Here is a 20,159-nt window from a genome sequence, read left to right on the forward strand (position 1 = left end):
TCGTGCAAACGCCCTGGTAGAAAGCCGAACGTGATGCATGGACAGAGTTGCACTCAGTCGACGTTTTCGAGTATTGCCTTGCTGCCTTGTTTCTGGTGTGTCTGCAAAAAAATCCGACACGCAAGCGCATATAGAGCTGGGAGAGAAAGACAGAAAAAGTCGCAACGGCCTACAACCCCGAGTGCCCGCCACAGCCACACGCTAAACACGAAATGGACGGAAGGCTATCTGCATACGCGGAATGCATTCGCGTGTGCGTACACAGAGTAAAATACATGGAAAGTTCTACGTATCGCTTAACACATATAGGTGTACAATCATGGAGTTGCTGAAGAGGTACGGAGCGGGTATCACCATTGGTGTTGTCTAGCATTTGGCTGAACTTTAATCTGTCCTTGAGGCGAGCTATCGGTACCATGGCATCTTGTTTCGTCTTCCCAAACGTCTCAAGGTCTGTCCACGTCGGTTCCAGTCTTGCGTTGTGCTATCGCCCGGTTCCTTCCACTTTCGTTTGAGACTTTTTCGTGCGTCCGCCTGGTCGTCCTCTCCCTCATCGTTCTGCTCTGCAAATCATACTTTTGTAGTTCTCACTTTTACCAGCACTTCCCGTCCTTGCCGCTTCACGCGTACACATACGAGCGGTAGTCTCGTTTCCCCAGATCGGCGCTCTCTTCGCTCTGGCTTCGCGTTCACGTAGCGCCCCCTGTCTACCTACAGTCGGTTCTCTCCTGTTTTCCTTGCGTGCATCGTCGTCTCGGTCGACACTACGGGCCGCGTGCGCCTTTCCACCGCCTTTTCCCCGTCGCCTTCTCCCCTGCTTCCCCTGTACCTGTCCCCTCTTTCCCTTCCCCCTGGTCCCGCCTTTGCCTTCCTCTCGCCGACGAAGATGTTGATGCAGCCATCAAAGAGCCTGTCTCCTTTGGAGGCGGAGCGTCTCCAGGATCCGCCGCAGCTGCCACGCTGCTTCGCAGTTCCCCCGTCGCGGCCCTCGGCTGGTCCTCCCCACCGCGGAGCGTCCCCGACTCGCGGCGCTTCGCACCCTGACAGCTTCTCGATGTCTCCGGCGCTCCACCCTGCATCGCCCTTTGTCGAAATCGCTGCTGAGTTCCTTCACCCCCGACACGCTCACGGCACTTGTCGCGCGCCGCCCCTGCGTCTTGCTTCTGCATCCGTTCTTCCCTATTCTCCCTTTGTCGTTGAGGAAGTCCACTTAGATGTCGAGGTCCTGGGCGAGCGCCAGTCGCTCGGAGACAAGGAGGGGCCTGCCGGGGGGACGAGACACGCCGAAGATGCAGAATCCAATCGGCCGGCACGCGACGCGGAAACCTCGCCTTTTTCAGGAACGAAGGACGGGGAGGATGAGCTACGAAATGGGCCTTTGGACGAAGATGAAGGCGCGCACAAGCGTAAGCCGCCAGTGCGGGAGGAAAGGCCCCAGAGAGAAGAAACGGAGACGCCTCGAGCGTCATCGCCTCCATGCGAGGGAGAGCGACCTCGAGTCGAAGCAGCGGAGCTCGCGCGTAGTTTCACTCCTGGCGACGCACAGACAGCCGCTGCGGACGTCCCCCAAGTTCCTCGCTCAGCTCTGCCTTCTTCGCTTTCTTCGCCGGAAACCGACACCGGCTCAGAGAGCCGCTGCTCTGGCGCGGAGAAGCCCTCACAGGGGCCGAGAGCCCTCGCGGGTCCCAGCCAGGGCCGGGATTCCCCACGGGCTGCTCAGTCTCCTTCGGGCGCCGAACCTCTTTCCTCCCGCTTTGTCGCCGCGCCGGAGAAGCAGGGGAAGAGCCATGGCCAGCCGCGCCCACGGCAAGAGACAGAGAAAGGCGCGCAAGTCGCAGCGAAGTTGCTGGATTTCGATCCGCAAATCCTGCACCACTTCCCGATGCTCGCGAATGCGAATACCCGCATCTACCAGTTCGTCCAGCGTAGGTACATTCGGAAGATCGACGGCTCGACGTCCGCCTCCCGGGTGTCTCTCGGCGAGAGTGGGGGATGGTCGCTGCCCGATACCCAGCCCCAGCCCGCGCGTGGAGGGACGGCGCAGCGACGTTCTGGAATGGCGCGATGCATTCCGAACGCGATTTCGCTTCCGAATCTCGCACACGCGGCGACGGTCCTCGCCGCCATGGGTCTGGAGCAGCTTTCCGGGCCGCCGGAGCCCGTACGCCAGAGCACCGCAGACAGGGGAGACAGTGGAAACAGCGGAGAAGAGGTTGGTGCGCGCACAATGTGGGCGCAGCGTGGGGTGCCGCCGTCGTCGCCGTCGCATGGCGATAGGCACGGCCTAAGGCGAAGTACCACAGGCAACAGAGGCGGAAGTTCTCCACACCCTGGAAGCAAGGTTCGGGATACAGCTGACGAGAACGAAGTCCGCCTGCGTAGCTTCCCTGGAGGTGGAAACGCGAGAGCAGACGCTACCAGCGACACAGACGCCACAAACAAGGGACTGTCCCCGCACGCGCTCGCGGAGTCGTCGTCCTCCTCTTCGAGACTTTCCACTTCGGATGCCGCCGCACGCGACGCGGGCGTCCCGGTACGAAGTTCAGGTGGACGAACAGGTCGTGGAGAAACAAGTTCTTCTGGTCGCGCCCGTGGCCGGGAAGACAGGGCGTGCCTGTCTGCGGTGTGTGGCCGAGACAGGCTCCGCCACATCGACGGCGCAGAGCGAGAGGACCACGTCCCGTTTCCTTCGGCCGCTGGACTGCGGCAGGGGCTCGAGGCCGACGAGGAGTCGCAGCGAAACAGCCCTAAAGACAAGGCGGAAGCACAGGCAGATGCAGTAGGGGCGACACCGTTCGCCATGGCGAGCGAGCGGCCGAGCTACGGGAAAGAAGAGCCCTCGCCACCGTCTGCGTCTGCCTCGTTCTTCCCGCAGGTCCCCCCAGCTCGAACCGAGAAGAAGCTTCTGCCTCCCCTGCGGCTCGGAGTCGTCGTGGGAGGCCTGGCGCCCTCGTCGGGCGTGCACAATGTGATCGTGGGCCTCTCGCATTTTCTTCGCGACTTCACGCGGGCCAGCGCCCCAGACTGCGTCTGTCAGCGGGGTCGCCGAATAAACGACGGGCCGGGAGACGAGGCTGGAGCCTCGCAGAGTGCGCATTTCGCGCCGTCGCGCAGCAACACTCCCTTTCCCCAAACGCCGACCATTCGCCAGTCAATCTCCGAGCCGTCGAACCTCGGCGTTCGCGGCACAGGCGAAGAAGGGACACGCAAGGCGACCGCCAGAGAAGGAATGCGAGACGAGGCAGAGGCGCGGGAAGCCGACGACGCAAGACCCGCTGGAGTCGGGTCACCTCCCGCGCCTCTGCACGACGCTGGACGCTTTCCGACCTACCACGCAACTTCTTGTGCATCCACGTTTGCTTCCTCTGGGCGGTTTTCGGCGCAAGGCGAAGAGGCGAAGCGCGTGCGTGACGAGGCCACTGGGCGCACCCCCAGGGGCGAAGGCGAGCCGGACGGCCTGAGTGCGTGTAGCTGCAGCAAATTGATTGGTTTTCTCGACGGCGCGCTCGGTCTCGCCAAGGACGACTTCATTGAGCTCACTCAAGAGACTGTTGCAAGCTACCTGAACATGGGCGGATGTGAGTTGCTCGGGTACCGCGCGTTCAAGTCTCTCACGGATTTCTCCATCAGCCGAATTCAGCAGGTGTGCGAGAAGCACGGCCTCCACGGCCTCGTGATCGTGGGAGGCGCAGAAGACCTCCAGGCCGCGACGCAGGTGAGGAAACAGATCCAGGCGCAAACAGGGGCTGGCCCGGAAAGAGCACAGAACGCGCGAAAACGGAGAGACGCGACGGAAACATACGGACTGTTTCGCACAGCTCCGCGCCCTTCAAAGGGGGGCAGCGAGTCACAGTGTTCTCTGCGTGCGGGTGGTGCCGGAGGTGGGAGATTTGTGCCCGCATGTCTTCTTTCTCTCCAGACTCAACGTCGATTGCACGCAGACAGCTGACGGCCAGCGGCATCCCCGTTGCAGATTCCACCTGATCTCGCTCTCTCCTCAGTTTTTGTCTCTTCGGATTTGCTGCGTCTCAGCGGGAACTGCGGAGGCGGGTGAACGAGCTTTCAAACGCCTCGTGTCTCTCTCACCTCCTTGTTTCCCCGCGTGTTTGTGTCTGCGTGTGATTTCGTTCCTGTCCCACGACGTGTGCGGCTTTCACCCTATACACAACGCTTCAGCTGGCACATCGATTCCTGCAAGAAGGCCTGCGAACGCGCGTCGTCGCGGTGCCTCACAGCGCGCGAGGGGAGTTGCACTGCGAGGAGTTTCTCCCCATCACGCTCGGGTTCGATAGCGCCAGAAGCATGTTGTCCGAGTTCTGTGGAAACATAGCGCTGGACAGCTCCAGCAGCAAGAAGTACTACCACTTTGTGCGGTGCTCCTCGAGCAACCTCACCCTCGAATGCGCTCTGCAAACCAGGTACGGAACAAGCCTAAACCGCACACGTGAACGAAGACGTATAAATACGCGTAAACGCCTTGTGCACAAATATATAAATATATATATATATATATGTTCATACACTATTTATTTATTTATTTAGATACGTACAGGGTGGTGTGCCGAGTCAACGTCTCACCAGCCGTGCGTGAGGATATAGATTCACACGTAAGTGAATATACACCGGAGCACAGAGGTGTGCATTGTGAACATACGCTAGAGGCCGAGCAGGATGTCGCTGTGGGTGGCCCGGAGGCGTGTTGTGCGATGTTGAGTTTTCACATGACTGTGGAAGCGGATTCCCGCGAGGAATACAGCACGAAAAGTGTGTTTGGAGAGTGTCTGGGGCGGTGTCCCCGTGTGAGCTGTACACGCGTACACAGTGCATGTGTGTCTGGCTCTTGCAGCTGATATCTGCGCCAAGGGGCTTCCTTTTTCATCAGAAACAAGTCAAAGTGACGCGCGGGGCCACCTCACCCATGCGTGCATGTGACTGCCTCCGGTTGTGTGCGTTTCTGATTGTCAGGCCGACAATGTGCCTAACAGGCCTTGAGTGCGACATAGAAGGGTGGACGTTAGAGAGAATCGTTGAGGCCATTTGCGACGTGATTGTGAAGAGACGCAAACTTCTGGGAAAGCGATCCGGCACCATTCTCCTGTCCGAAGAACTCGTCGAGAATCTCCCAGAGGCAGGTCCTTTCTCTTGCTACGCTGTCGCGAGAAAAACCTCCACGCTCTTCCTTCCTGAACATCTATCTGTGTGACGAACAATGGTGTCGTCGTGCTTTTTATCCGTTGAGAGGGTCTTCTGTCTTGTGTGGAGTTGCACTGCGTTGCGTCACGCGCCTTCCTATGCGTTCAAGAATTCCTCGCCACTTTGCTCCTCCTCTTTCGAGGCCAGACCTACACGCTTTTCGACCGCACACGTGTATGTGCAGTCAAGCAACGTGTAAAAGATAAAAGGCGTTTGTCTTCTCAGAAAGCCTGTCTCTCGGCTCGCCACTCCTCTACGCCTGCGTCCGCGTATGCAGCTGGTCAAACGTTCACCTCGCCTCGTACGTTTTTGTTCTGTTTGCGTGCTCGGCCAGATGGCGGATTTACGAGATGCGATTCACGCCCTACTTCAGCCGGAAGTCTCCACTTCGTCTTCGCCCCTGGCCGCGTCTTTCCCAGGGCGCGCCGACTCGGCGTCTTCCGCGGCGCCCGCCTGGGCGGTCCAGCCGCCGACAGAAGCCTCCCTTTGTGCTCTGCTTCCCGCGCGTCTGGCTCGGGCCTTTCGGCTGCTCCCTGCCTACGCTCGGCGGTCTCTTATGCTCCAACACGACTGTCGAGGAAGACCCTTACTGCCCGCCATTGAGGCCGAGGCTTTGCTCGCGCAGCGCGTTGAGAAGGAACTCCGAAAAAGGTCGGACACGACACACTCCCTGTCCCCACACCAGCCTCCTTACATCGCAGACACAAAACCTACAGTGCCTCCACTCTCCTGCAAGCTCTCGATATATTTATATATATATATATATATATATATATATACATGTATATAGTTGTGTATCGGTTGGCCTTTTTCTTCTGCATTCAAGTTGGTTCGTAACCTGCGCGATGTCCGGGCAGCGCGAGTCGTTCGGGTTTCCGCTTGTGGAGAGAGTCCGAGCGGAAGGCGCGTGTGGGACATGCGTCCACACAGAGATATGTAGGTAGATATGGAGGCCGAGACATGCAGTGTTTTGGGGCGGGGAGGAGGCCGGCACTGGCGAAAACGGTTGGCGGCATGCTTGCCCTGTCAGGGTCTCTCTGGCGCATGCCAGTGTCGGTTTGTTGTCGAGCTGGACCGCCCGTTTACATCTTCGCGCCTCCTGAGAATCCCTGTTTCCTTTTTTCCCATCACCGCGTTTTGTGTCGGTGCTGGCTGCGTGCGCAGGAAAACTGCAGGGGATGCGCGCTGCGTGGAGACGTTCACGTACCGTCTGCACTATCTGGGCCAGGAGGGGCGCTGTCCCCTCCCCACACGCTTCGACTGCAGCTTGGGCTACGCCCTAGGGACTGTCGCAGGGGCCATCGTCTCCTTTGGGCTGACGGGGTACATGGCGTGTGTGAGAAACGTCCACCTGCCTCTCGATCGCTGGGAAGCGTGCGCCCTGCCTCTGGTCTGCTTGTTGAAGCCTTCGCCTCGTCCGCCGTCTCCGGCATCATGTGGTCCTGGCGCGTCTTCTGTCCATCCGGTTCGCGGAGAAGACCGCGAGCGAGGGACCGACTGGAAGAAGCGCCAAGCGAATCCAGCAGACGCCGAAGCCTCCGGTGGGTCCACACCCGACGCTGGAAACAGTTCTCGCCAGGCAACAGCCCAGCGCGACGAGGAAGGGAGGGCTCCAGAGGGCGATCTGCACACTTCACCGCAAGGCCACGCTCAACCTCGTGAGGTGTATGGACACGCGTTTCGCTCCAGAGCCGGAGACCCCGCGGGCCTCGCGCGCGGGACCCACCAGCCGCTGGCAGTCCCGACCATTCCGCCGTATCGCCTGGCAGCGGACAGCAACTTGTTTCGCTGCTACAAGCGGGTAAAAAACTCGTGGAAGGTGAGAGGAGCCGGGAAGGAAAGAGAGCAGAACAAAAAGTGGAAACTGAAAGATTGTGAACCGTGCGAGCCGCGCCCAGTGCCTCAACCCTGGAACCACGAGAACACGTGGGAGTCGACAGTGGGGAAGCTGAGTTCAGGCACAGATGTACATATATATATATATATCACAAAGGAGCGCATGGATATACCCATAGATGGATAAGGTACCGTTACACGGTTTGTGTTTTTGTTTAGTTGATGCACGGTTTGGCCCTTCGAGTTGGTTTTCGATCCCCTTCCCTGGCCACAGCGATTACCTCTTCTCGGCTTGTTAACTGGCTTTTGAATGTCTCCTTTTCGTCTTCTCGCGCATCCGGTTTCGAACTGCGACGACCTGCTTCGAACCAACCTTTCGGGTGTGGAATTTGTCTCAGGTCTACTGTCTGTACAGGAGCCCGGGGCCTGTGAGTTTCGCGCCGACGCCGCGCTTGACTCTGACGCTGTGTCCCGCCTGCCACCGCTACATGAGTTTCTGTATCTGCGCGCCTCCGTGTCACTCTGCTTTCCGGCCTTCTCCCGCGCCCCTGTCTCCTGCGCTCGGCGATTCTTCGGTCCATGCCGCGGAGGCGCAGTGGCAGTCAGCAGCACGTGGTTCGTCTTCTTCGGCGTCGGGACGAGGCGAAGCCAGCGGCGGAGCGAAAAGGGGACTGCGAGCGGTAGACGGCGCGGACGGAGACGGTGGAGCAGAGACTCTGAGACGAAAAAGACAGGAGCTGAAGGCCACGGAAGTCCATGACGGGAGTATTCCCCTGATGCTCGTTGCCCAGTTTTGCTCGCCTCTAGAAACATTGTTGCGTGTGCAGCCGTTGAAACTGAAAAGGTCAGAGTTCACGGCCCTGTTTGCCTCGCCGGAGACCGGAGACGCTTCCCCTGTCACTGACGCTTCCCGCGGCCTCCTCCAAATTGCCGCCGACCCCTGCTTGAGTCGCAACAGGAATTCCGAGGTGCCCACCGCGTCTTGTGATCTCCCCAGAGACGCCGGCGGCGCTTTGCCTCAAGCGCCAGCAGGCGAAGAGGAAAGGCCCGAAACGAGGACAGCGGGCGACTCGGCAAGTGAACTGGGGAAACTCTCAGAAGGGGGCCAGGCGGGGCGCTGGCCTCACTCAGGAGACCGAGAAGGTGAGATGATGCGGAAAGCGGGAGCGGCGCCGAGCGACGAGGGAACTAGCGACGATGCTCTTTTAGGGGGTGAAGCAGACTGGATCGAAGACGCGGGGTCTGACAGTGAAGCGGAGGATGCAGAGGAGCGGGTGTTTCCCCTGGAACCGCCGACTCTGTTTCTCAACTGCCGGAGACGCTGCCAGGTGAGACGACGCGTGGAGAGGAAGATCGAAGGCAGGAGAAAACGCAGAAAAGATCAGAGGTTGCGGGGAGGCACGCACGAGGCGCTTGAGACACGCCTCAGCTGAGCAGGGCGTTGCGCGAGGTCACGGTGACAACACAAAAGCGCCAAGCCGCAGGCCCAAGCGGGCGGTGGAGGCGGCTGAGCCCTCACCCGAGACGCGCGGCGGTTCGGTTCGGGTCGAGAAGCCTCTTGGTGTTCTTCATCTTGTTCAGAGGCCTAAGAACTTGTGTGCGCGCGGTCCAGGGGATGTCTCCGCACCGCCTCCCAGAAGCTGGACCGGGGAATGGCCTTCACATGTGCCGTGTGTGTGTATCGTGGGCGGGTCGCCCTCGTGGTTTTTCTTTGTGTTCCGCTACGACCGTGTAGTGGAAGGTTCCTGAAACGGCGACGCGTGTGTTACACCCTTTCCCGGTGCCCCTTCCCTCTCGGGAGTCTCGGGCGCATGGCGAGTTGCATGTTCTGTTTCTCTGTGCAGCTTTCGTACTTCCAAATCTGTCGTCTCGACTACAAGCCGAAGCTGCCCGCAGTCTTCTTCAAGCCCTTCACTCTGGCGTGCATGGATATTACTGCAGTTATTTCCTCGAACCCCGTGCTGCTTCAGCGAATCTTCCCACTGACCCACAATCTGCGTGCGATCGACGTCGTCCCCATGCAGCAGCTTCTGGACGCGGATCCGTGGACGCCCGCCCCGCTCCCGCCTTCCAGTTCGCTTCTTCGTTTCTGGCGCTCGCCGGCACCCGCCGTCGATGGGCGCTCTTCCCCGCCCGCCCTGCCGCCTCCCTGTCTGCCTTACCACCTGAAAAGGGGTGCGAAGCGAGAGAGCACGCGAGCGCAGGATGCACGCGGCAGGGAGCAGTCGCTAGACAGCCGAGAAGGAGGCGCGAGAGGCGGGGGAACGCCCTGCGCAGACCCAAGCGACGCGCAGGCGCTCGGCGCCCCGGCGTCGACCGCGAGAGTCCTCAGCGGGGGCGCAGAGGCGGCCGAGGCGGGGCAGGGATGCGGAGACACGCCGGCCGAGCGGGCCCGCGAGACGAAAGAGAGGCAGAGGGGCGAAGGCGGGGAACGTGGCGATGTGGAGAAGGAAGGAGAGGAGAGGCGAGTGAGAGAAGTGATGAACTATGCATGTCCACCTGGGCATCCTGACGACGGCAAGCGGGTGTACAGGGGGGAAACGAAGCCTAGAGGGAGCGAAGGCAGGGAGAGACCGCCAACGCACAGTGCCGCCTATGAACATCCAGCGATCTCGCGGCCTGTCTCGCCGTCGCCGGGAGGCATGGCCGAAGCGCTGAGGTCGGCAGCCACCACGCCGTCGCGAAGAGGAGGCACTTACGAAGGCCCCGGGGAGGGGCTGCGCAGGGGAGAAGGCGAGAAGAAACTCGCCCCGCCTCCGCAGTTTGTGGGCGTCCATCGCGGCGGCTTGGCGCTGCGAGCTGACGCGAATCTCGGAGAGGCAGTAAGGCAGGTGGAGAAACGCGTGGCTAGAATGGGCGTGTATGCTGGGGGAGGTTCGGAAGAAGGAGGATGGGCCGTTAAAATATCCAGTCTGTGGTGACTGCGTTTGGAAGGGGGCTCCTGTGTGTGAAAAGGCGATAAGGGCGAAAAGCACAAGAATCAACGAGGGTCCGTTTGAACCTCGATGTCAGGGCGATTCGCCTGCGTTTGACGTGCGCGCCCTCGTTTTCCCGTACAGACTCTGTGTTGACTCGAATCCACTGGGAAACGAACATGGAACGAAGAACAGGAAAGAAGACGTACACGGTTTGCACGGTTCTGTTTGTTATTTCCGTTCCTCGCTGCATGACTGTGTGCAGCTGCAGTTCGACGCCCACGAGACCGCCAATTCCGCAGCGCCGTTCTTTGCCCCAAGCCCGCTTGACCCTTCACCGGCTTCGCCTTCCTACGCGTCCCTCCCACATGTCTCCTTGATGGCGGAGAAGCCCCGCCGCGTGTCTCCCTATCCGGCTGCTTTCCCTTCTGCAGCATTCGTGGCGCCCGTGGCTGCGGCCCCTCCGCCGCTCTCGGAGACGCTTGCGGGACTCGAGGGGACTCCGCGGAAGCACGCACAAGCCGGCGAACTCGCGCCTCCCGAGCCGGCCGCAGTCGGGCCTTCAGGCGGGTGGGCCCCGGGGTCTCCTGCGCCCCACGTGGGCGGCTCGGAAGGGATTGCCACCCTTTTCGCGCGCCCTACGGCGGGGACCAGTGACACGCAGAGGACCGGCGGGCCGCCCGCGATGGCGCGGATTATCTCGCCCTCGTTAGTGGCTGTGTCGGCGGCGGAGGCCTTCGGGCGCCCCGCGCAAACGGCCTTTGACACGCCAAGGAGCGGGCGCGGGCGTGTGGAAGCGGCGGCGCGAGGCGAGGGCGCAGAAGCAATCGGCCAAGGAGTCTGCGCAGATGCGAGGGGAGCAAATCGCGACACTACTGCGAGAGGAGACGGAAGACCACAACCCGGTTCTTGGAAAGTCGAAGGAGGCCCGAACCGAGACTCTGGAACGAGGCATCTCCGATTGCACCCTTTGGGGATTGTTCGTGTCGCCTCCGCTCCGCAGAGAGAGTTCCCCAAAGTACGTCTGACGCCTGTGAAACAGTTAGAATAGTGCGAGTGGTGGATGCTGGAGGTTTCAAAAAAGTGGAGACGCCGTGTCCACAGGAAAGAGGGGGGGTTGGACGGGGGAAACTGTGTGAGCGGAACCGGGCTTTAGACGCTCGCCATTTAGGTGAGGGCGGGACGCAGACAAACGTATTTCTATCCGCGCGTGCATGCGTGTATGAGTGTGAAGAGCACTCCGCACGTCGAAGCGAAAGGACGCCGGTGTATCTGCGCGCTTCGTGTTTAGGTGGAGGACGAAGACACGTTCCAGCCTTCGCATTTCGTCGCCTCTCACTCAACAGGCCACCCTCCTCTAGGGCTCCGACCGGGTCCCCACAGTGGCAGGAACTCCAGGGAAGGAAGCCTTGTGGCCCCTGGCGTCGGGGCTCGGTCCCCGCCCGACCGGTCTCCAGTCGCGCCCGATGGAGCCCAACGGCCCCAGTCACGGGCCTCTCTGGGGCCTTCGCTCCTCAGCAGCGACAGGGCACTGGGCCCCCGAGAGACGCATGCGCCCGGGGGACCTGCTGGCGCAGACAACGTAAGAAGCCGGTCCGATCCTTCTCAGACAGCGAGTGCGCTCGCGAGTCCAGAGCCCTCCCGCCGTCTTCTCAAACCACCCGACAGAGGAAGAGGCGCCGACACTTCTCCCGGAGCAGAGAGGCGGGTGGGCGACAGCGCGGGAGACAGACCCACGAGGAGAGCGGTAGAGGGAGAAGGGGGAACGACGGCACTTGCGTCTGTGAGAGTCCAGTCTTCTGCGTTTGTCGCGTGTCTGTTGAGAGGCGACGAGGATCAGAGAGAGGGGCGAAGCTCCGCGTCAAGCGCCACAGCGTCTGGTGTCGTGAGACGAAACACGCTGATCGATATCCGCAGCTCGGCCTCGCCTGTCGTGATGCTCCGCTACGAGTCTGGGCGAGCCGAGAGTCTCAGGCTGGAGAGGGGCGGGAGCGGCAGGACGCGGTTCTCGTTCGATTGCTGTGAGGCGCGACGGGCGCCAACAGGTGAGGGAGCGACGCCGGAAACGGACTTCGGTCCCCAGGAAGAAGGCGAGGGGCGAGGGGGGGGAAGCAACACAAGGAAAGCGTGAGGCAGAAGCGACAGCGAAGGAGACAGAAGACGGCGAGGGGAAGTTCAAAAAAGAGAGCGCACGCGGGGAGAGAGAGGTGAGAGGAGGCGCGCGCGAGAAAGGTGGGAACGTGGGAGGCCACAGATGAAAGGGATTGGGCGAGCGCGGATGACGAAGGGCGCGAGACGGTGAAAGGAGCGTTTGGGGCCGGAAGACAAAGCGAGTCAGCGGGACGCCCATGTCGGTGTGGAACTGCAGTGGAATGGTGGCATTCCGAGTTCCCAGGCGATGGCTGCTTTGTGTTTGCTAACTGTTGCGCCTCACCTCAGAGGAACGCTGGAGAAGCCTGTCGCCTTCCCACGGTGAAGGTCCACCAGCTGGAGACGCCTCGGCGGTGCCTCCTCTCACGCGCGATGAAGGCGCCGCGCGAGCGTCTTTGTCGCGCGCGGGCCTGAGCACGAAAGGCAAAAGGCGAGTCTCTCCGGCTTCCCTGTATTTCTCTTCGCCTTCTTTCAGTTCTTCCTCCCTGGGTGCATCCGCGCAGATGCGAGGGGGCGAGGAGGGCAAACTCGAAGCTGCGAACCAAGAAGGCCTCCGCGAAGGGGAAGGTGGAAGCGAGAGAGAACAAGCAGAAATGCGAGACGGCAGGAGCGAGGGAGAAGAAGGCCCGCCGCCCTCTCGGGGAGTGAAGCGAGAACCCCAGCTAACGGCGAAGGCCAACGAGGGGCACATCGAGCCTAAACTCTGCCTGAGTAGAAAATCCTCGCGCGTCAATCTCGTCGAGAGTCAAGAGCCTCTGAGGATCGCTGTATGCTTCTTCGGTACGCGCCTGCAGAAGCATGGAAAGGGGGAAAGCCAACCAAATGTAATGGAGAAAGAACAAACGGGGCTACAAACAATCCCCTGTGTGTGCGTGGTGGATGTGAAAATGCGTGCATACACACACACACATATATATATATATATATATATATATATATATATGGACATACAGGTATGTCTATCAATATCTGTCTCTCTTTACATACGGATATATATATATATATATATATGTATACATACGTGGTTATGAATGTCTGGTAGCCATACCTGAGCAGGACAAGTATAGGCTTTCATCGTATATCTGTTTTCGTGGGTTTTGGGAGTATTTCCGCATGCCATTCTTTGCGCGCGAGAAGGCGTCGCTTAATGGACCCGTTTTTGGCTGTTTCGTTTCCCAGGGCGGCAAGCGCCTGGGGGCCTGAACGCAGTCATGGGGGTTTTGGAGTACTTGGAGAATTTGGCGCCCAAGGGCGTCTGCATCGGAATTCTCGGAGGCATTTTGGGCCTTGTTCACGGCTGGTACACGATCGTCGACAAGCAGTCTTTCTCGCTCTTTCGAAATCAAGGCGGCCTCGATCTCTTGTGCAGGTGATTCAGGGCGGTGTCTGTGCGCTCTCCATTCGTCGCCAAAACCCTCTGTGTCTGTGCCGCCCTTCCACGCGGCCTGCCGCCTTCGCTTCGTCTTCCTGTGTCGTGTGCATTTTGTTTTTTGCCGTCACCCCCTGTGCTTTGGGGCTGTACGGAACCTGGTGCGTCTTCGACTTTCTTCCTCCCCGCGCCTTCGCCGCTCTCCTCTCTGCGTCAGGGGGACACCGTCACGTGGAACTTTCCCTTTGGCATGCACAAATCCCGAGCGTGGCGTATCCCCCTCTTTGGTGTGCGGAGGTCGGCGGTCTTGCCCGCAATCTCTCGACTTTTCCTTTTCTCACCTTCTCTGTGCCCGGCCCTCGAAACGCGTCCTCTCCTCGTCCGTCGCGTCTCTGCGTGTGCGCGTCGCAGGACGACGGAGCATTTCAGCAACGAGTTCGAGCTTCAACAGTGCATCAAAACCATCAAGGCGCTCCGCCTCGATGGGCTCGTCGTCCTCGGCGGCACCAGCGCTGTCAGCGACGCAGCGATTCTCACTGAGTACCTTCTCGACGCAGACACGCAAACGTGTGTAGTCGGTGTCCCCATGACTGTCGACAACGGCATGCCTTTCATTGAAGCGGTAGGCCGCACACTGGGTCGGGCGGCACCCACCGCTTCTCTGCGTCGCCGGCTTTCTTGCTGTCTCTTTGTACCTCATGAAGTTTCCTTGTCTCCTCCTCCCGCCTGCTCTCTGTCTCCCTTTCTGTGTCTTCTCCCTCTTTTCCCCGCTCTCCTTTCTCACTCTTTCTCTTTCGCTCCTTCTCTTGCTCTCTTTCTCTCCCTCTTTCTCTCCTTCGTTCTCGCGCTGGCTGTCGCTTTCGCCGCGTCCCTCTCTCTGTCTCCGTTTCTCTGTATTCGAGTCTCCACCGTCTTGTGCGTGTGCGCCGCGTGCAGTGCCTCGGCCACGACACGGTCTGCCGCGTCTTCAACAGCATCATTGGGAGTTTGATGCGAGAGAGCCGGAGCTCGAAATGCTGGTACTTCATCCGCGTTTCCGGCAAGTGTCTTTCCCACTTAGCCGCCGAATGCGCTCTCGACACCCACCCGAACCTCGTCCTGATCAACGAAGAAATCGAACAGAAGGTGAACGGAAGTGACTGCACTCACTTTCGTGTTTGTTTTAGAACGGAAAGGGGATCGTTTTTTCAGCCGCCTGACAGTTTCCGCGCACTGAATCTACCAGGATGGGCAACGAAGTTCTGTTGACGGGGTTGTAGCTGCATGCGCCGAGAAACCTCTGGCGAGGAGCAACAGGTGACGACACGGCCCCCCGCCTGCGAATGCAGGTCTATTGGTGGAGTCAGCGGCGCATGCTCATTTGTGTTTGCACTTGCATTCATCTGCGGCCCTTGACCGAGCTCCCCTGACGCGCCCGCCTCTGTGTCCTCTTCTCTTCTGACGTCTTCTTTCGCCAGCGGATGGGGGCGATGGCGTTAACGAATTTGATCAGCGACATCGTGGAGACGCGTGCCGGCCTAGGTCTGCACTACGGAACTGTGCTTCTCCCTGACTCACTCCTGGCGCATTTGCCCGAAATGCACATGCTGATTAACGAAGTGGACGCATGCTTTGAAAGTGAGACTACACGCAAAGAGCGCCTCGGCTTCGGGGAGTCCTAGACACAGACCCTCGCATCTCCCTTGGGTGGCTTTCTCTGCGTCTCAGTTGTTTCTCGCCTCTTGTCGCGCCGCGTTTCTGTGCTGGCTGGGCCTTGGTGGTTCGCTTCTGGTTCGCACGCACACGCGGCGACACCACCGAAAGGCGAGAGCGTTCGGTGCTTTCCGTGTCGCGGCCTGCTTGAGCTCCGGGTCCACACCGGAGACGCGTGACTACTTTTGCTTTGCTCGGCAACCGCAGGAGGAATCTTTGCAAAGGTTTTGGCTTCCTCTTCCACACCTTCGTCTCCTTGCAGTCCGCTGCGGTTCCTGCTTCTGTGCTTCCAGGTGGCTTTTACGCTCAAACGGAAGAAGGCCTCGAACTCTTGCGGGCGCGCCTGACGCCGTGGAGCGCCGCGCTCTTTAGCAGCCTTCCAAAGGGGATCCAATGGCAACTCGCCTTCAACAAAGATCAAACTTACCGGGTGCGTTTGCACGACTAGATGGCGCGCGAACGCCTGCACGTGTATCTGGAACCGTTCTCGTCTCGTCCTTCTCGCCCTGTCGTCCGTACCTCCCCTGAAGTGCAAACGCTGGAGCTTCTGGTGACTTATTGAGTTCTGCTGTTTTTCTTCTTGTCGCGGGGGGGATCTGCTCGACCTGGCCTCAGTGCTCTTTACGCCGATCCCCACATCTACGGCGATCCCTGCGGCCCGTGGATCTGTCTCCTTTTTCCCCGCACGGACCTTTTTCGCCACAGCCTTGTCACCCCGCGTACGATCCACTGGAGTGGATGGGATGCGCAGGCTTCTGGCAACGGTGGAACCGTAAATCAGTGCTGGCTCCACAGGATAACCCGTCTGCGTGCCGATTTTGGGAGTTCGAAGGCGTAGCTGGGAAAACGGCTCAGATGCGCGAGGATCAGGTCCATATCGTCGTCGGAGTGCTCATCTCAGAGTCGAGTCTAATCCATACACACACACCAGGCGTAAAGGGCGCACGGTGTTTTCGACCCCGCGACCGTCCCCTTTTCGCCCGAGCGACTTGAGCGAGGCAACGCTCTCTGCGGCTCCGGAGACTAACGCGTGGTTGGTGTCTGTCCTTCGCGCCCCGTCTGCCTGATCAGGTGGACCTTACGGCTATTGACACAGAAGTGCTTTTGAAGAGGCTCGTTGAGAGAGAGCTCGCGAGACGCAAGAGCATCGGCGCCTTCCGGAAGGGACAGTTTCTCTGCAAAACGCACTTCCTCGCGTACCAGGGCCGATCTGCAGCTCCCACGAACTTCGACGCCGACCTCGGGTGAGACTGGATTCCACGCGCCGGCTGTCCACTCGCGCCTCCATCTCTCGTCTGGCGGGCGTCTTGGCTCGTTTTTTCCTTCTGGCCCTTAAGCTCGTCCTTTCGTGCCTTTCGTTCCTTCTTCAGCGCTTTCGCGTGTCTCTCTGTTTTCCCCCTTTCTCTCTCTCGCGCGCCCCGCGGCGTTCTCATATCCGCCTTGCGCGCCAGGTGGCTGTCCGCTCTTGCCTCCTCCCTTTCTCTCTCACTCCCCGCTGACCCTTCCGCTCCTCGCCTCTCCCCTACACTTTGTCGACCTTCCTCCCGCCTTCAGATGTCATCACCGTCTCTTCGGTCTTCGCCCCCCTCCGAGTTGGTGTTGTCCTCGCGTTCACGTATTTTTGTGTTGTGGTTCTGTCGCCAACCACTGAGACGACGAAGCTGTGGTTGTCGCTCCAGCGCGTCTCTCAATAACGCCTTGAGAGCTTACGCGATGCTTGCGTCAATGCTCCCTTTTCAATCAACATCTGAGCGCGCTCTCGAAAAGCGGCGCGGTGCCTTCCTGCGTCTCTGTGGTTCGGGCCTGTCTCTTGTTTTGTTCCGCAAAGCGCATGCGGTTCTCTCAGCGTGTGCTCTCTTCTCCGTGCCAGGTTTTCGTACGGCTACACAGCTGCGGTGTTGGTGGATGGCGGCTGCACTGGCTACATGGCGCAGATCAGCAACTTGGTGCGCGATCCCTCCGAGTGGTCCGTCAGTGCCGTGCCGTTCACCTGCTTGGTGGATGTTCAGCCGGTGAAACCGAGTGTGACGCACCCGTGCGACAAGTCCTCGCACGTGCGCCAGCCCCCACGCCACGGCTACCACGTTTGGTCTTCCAGGGCTACAAATCATGCGCCTCACTCTTCCGGGCATGTGCCAGGTGCGCGACAGGCTGCTGAAAGACTCGCAACCGGAGGGGAAGAGCTCAGGGGTGATTGGGGATGGATGTAGCTTTGGCCTCGGTTGATGCGTTCCGCACACAATGCGTCGAGAGAACGTGCGAGGATTTCGGAACGTCAGACTAAACTGCTCTGCCGCTTGAAACATAGAGGGAAACCGGGCGCCTTCAACCTCTGCCAGGCTCTGGGCCTCGCAGGCTCTGAGCGTCGCTGGCCCACCCAGACATACGAGGTGGGAGATTTGGGATGTGCCGCGCTCCTCTGCTGCCTCCTTTCCTGTCCATGGGCGAAGCCGGTTTCTCGCTACGGTCCCAGTAAAGACGTTGCAGTCTAACTATACCGAAACGAATCGTGTGAGAACTGACTCTTGCACAGGAGTCCGGGAGTCCTGGGGCGAACGAATGGCGAAACGTTTTCACGGACTCTTTTTGCGGGCAGCTGGAGCGCAATTTAGGATAGCGCATGCAATAGTGGGCATTCAGTCCAGACGAGAGTTCTGCGTTGTGAGTTGATGATGTGTTTCCTCTCCCCCGTTTTGGCGGATTCTGTGTCTTTGCAGGTCGACCCGTGCCTTCGGCGGCTTCTCACACGTCTGAGGACTCGAAACGCGAGCGAGACGCCCCCCCCCGCGCTGCTTCGTCCTCGGCAGGGTCGGCTGTCGTCCTCATGTTTCGCGTGGAAGTTCCTCTTCAAAAGTTGTCTCTTCAGGGGGCCATGTTTCGGACTCTCGCCCTCTCGCGAGCGGAGTGGGCCCTCGGCGACTGCTTCTCCAGTCCTGGGCCAGTGCAGTATGAAGGCGCCGCGAGTCGTGTGCGCCTCAACTCGCTTCGCCTGCCGTCGACAGATCCCACAGTGAAACTAAAGAAAATCTCCCAACTTTGCAGCCAGGTATAGCCGACCGGGACCCTGACCTATACGCCTCAGCGCCACACGCTCCCCCCAACACTGAGTCAATGCCTGCACGCACTCGCACTTTGGTACTAACGCACCTGCAATAAATATACACTACGTATTGGCACGTGGCCTAACACATACGCATATAAATATAAATATATATATATGTGCACACAGCCATTCTGTCACGGGTGGAGATGCCCGTTAGGTTGTTGAGCCGAAGGGGAATGGAAGCGAACAAGGGATGAGTGCGAAAAACTGTGAGAACAGCCGTCTGGATCGGGACTGCGATGAAGGCCTGAACGTGGCGAAATGGGAATGGGCCTTCGGGGTGGCCACGAGTCAAGCGGCATTCTTGCTTCTGCTTCGCGTTTTCCTATCTGGCTCTCGCGCGATTTTCCTTTGTGCTTTCAGGTGAAAAGTTTGTGCAGTGTGATGGCGACACCGCCCGTGTTGAAGACGGCCGAGTCTTCTCTTTACAGTCTCGTGGAGGTGCTCTCCACGCTGTCAAGGAGTGAACGCAATCAAGACCTACAGTTCTACGATATTTCCCACGTCCTGGCGCAGCGCTTCACAACGAAGGTACGCCCTCGAGTGTGTTTCTCGATCTCGTTCGCAGGCGGAACCGGAAATTTCGCTGTGTCGCGCTTTGCTTTTTCGGAGGTTTGGAAGCCCTAGTCTTTCACTGCGGCTCTCGCCTTTCGCCCGTTTGTGTCGCCTGTAGAGTCTGTGAACAACTCTGGGTGCCCGCCCATGCCCGTTTGCCTTTTGTCTTGTCCCCCTTCGCCTCAGGCTTGGTTGTCCGCAGCAGACTCGCTTCCACTGTCGAGTCTCCCCTCGGCCTTTTCCTCGCTTCCCGAGCCGGGACTTGCAGAGCCTCAGTGGGGGGCGGGTGGACCGGGAAACAGTTGTTTCCTCTCTCCTTCCTACGCGGGGCGAGGCCCGAAGCCGTGGGCACGTGGGGACTTCGCATCCAGTCCCCTGCCTGCTCAGTTCAGGTTGTGCGAAACTGACGAGCGACAGACAGAGGCAGGCCGAGAGCGGGAACCTGGCAACGAGGCGCGCCGGACGCGAGACTCCGACCCAGAGAAGAACGGAGACATTACAGGAAACAGATCCGGTTCTCTGGTGGCTTTCCAGGCTCTCACGGCTCGGCCTTATCGCACTGGCCGCGGCGGGAGACGCGAGTGGGGCGACGGAGAGAGCGACACGATGCCGCGAGGAAACGAGGAAGCCGGCCAGGCATTTGCGCAGGACGCGACAGAGGCAGGAGGCGGGGACGGAATCGGCACGGAGCGCTCAGGCCCGAGAGAAGAGGAAATAGAAACGCTGTGGAGCGGCGAGGGCCACGCAGCGACGAAACGTCTGCCGAGTTTTTCTCTCGTCTGTCTAAATAAGGTGAGGGGAGACAGCAACGAAGACAGGGGGGGGGGTTCCGCGTCGGAAGTACTAAACGAGGGTCGAGGATGTTTTTGGAGCCGAAACGGAGAGCACAAGGCCAGCGCTGACGCTGTTTCCTGTTCCCCTTTCTGGTTTCGCCGATGGGCCTTTTCGAAAATATACGTGCGACGAGCGAGCTGTCTCTCTCTTCTCGCCTCTGTTTTCTGTCTCTTCCTGGGCAGGCCTCGAGCAACTACGCTGTCCAGCACTTTCAGGAACGGCGCTGAGGAGAGAGGAAGAAGGCCGTGAGGCTCGAGAAGGAAACGACTCCCGGAACGCTGCAAAAAGACGCTCGCAGGCGGCAAGACGCAAAGGCAGAAACCGAAGCGCCAAGTCAAAGGGAGGAAGACGGTGACACAAAGTTGAGGACCAGGACTCGGACGCATAGACACAAAGGAGATCTCGAGCGGGAGATTTAGAGGGGATGGTTTGCAGTGGGAGAGCCAGGCGATAGGGAGGGAGGAAACGCATGTGCCAAAGGCAGCCAACCACCAGCAGGGCGTGCCCACCA

General features: G+C 59.7%; 1 protein-coding gene across 1 annotated transcript; it reads left to right on the forward strand.

Annotated features, from left to right (window-relative positions):
• Window positions 1-886: 886 nt before the first annotated feature.
• Window positions 887-19,875, forward strand: NCLIV_023360 (hypothetical protein; the record flags this gene model as incomplete). The annotated part of the gene is made up of 21 exons (XM_003882531.1): window positions 887-3,715; window positions 4,177-4,418; window positions 4,966-5,132; window positions 5,613-5,844; window positions 6,358-7,012; window positions 7,428-8,357; window positions 8,874-9,851; window positions 10,210-10,962; window positions 11,236-11,989; window positions 12,384-12,875; window positions 13,275-13,464; window positions 13,876-14,086; window positions 14,401-14,589; window positions 14,922-15,081; window positions 15,450-15,586; window positions 16,228-16,400; window positions 17,027-17,295; window positions 17,874-18,202; window positions 18,623-18,790; window positions 19,001-19,606; window positions 19,831-19,875. The coding sequence occupies 21 exons, from the start codon at window positions 887-889 to the stop codon at window positions 19,873-19,875; spliced, it is 10,509 nt and encodes a 3,502-aa protein (XP_003882580.1).
• Window positions 19,876-20,159: the final 284 nt, after the last annotated feature.

This window comes from Neospora caninum, chromosome VIIa (genome assembly GCF_000208865.1).
Source record: "Neospora caninum Liverpool complete genome, chromosome VIIa".
Classification (NCBI taxonomy): Eukaryota; Apicomplexa; class Conoidasida; order Eucoccidiorida; family Sarcocystidae; genus Neospora; species Neospora caninum.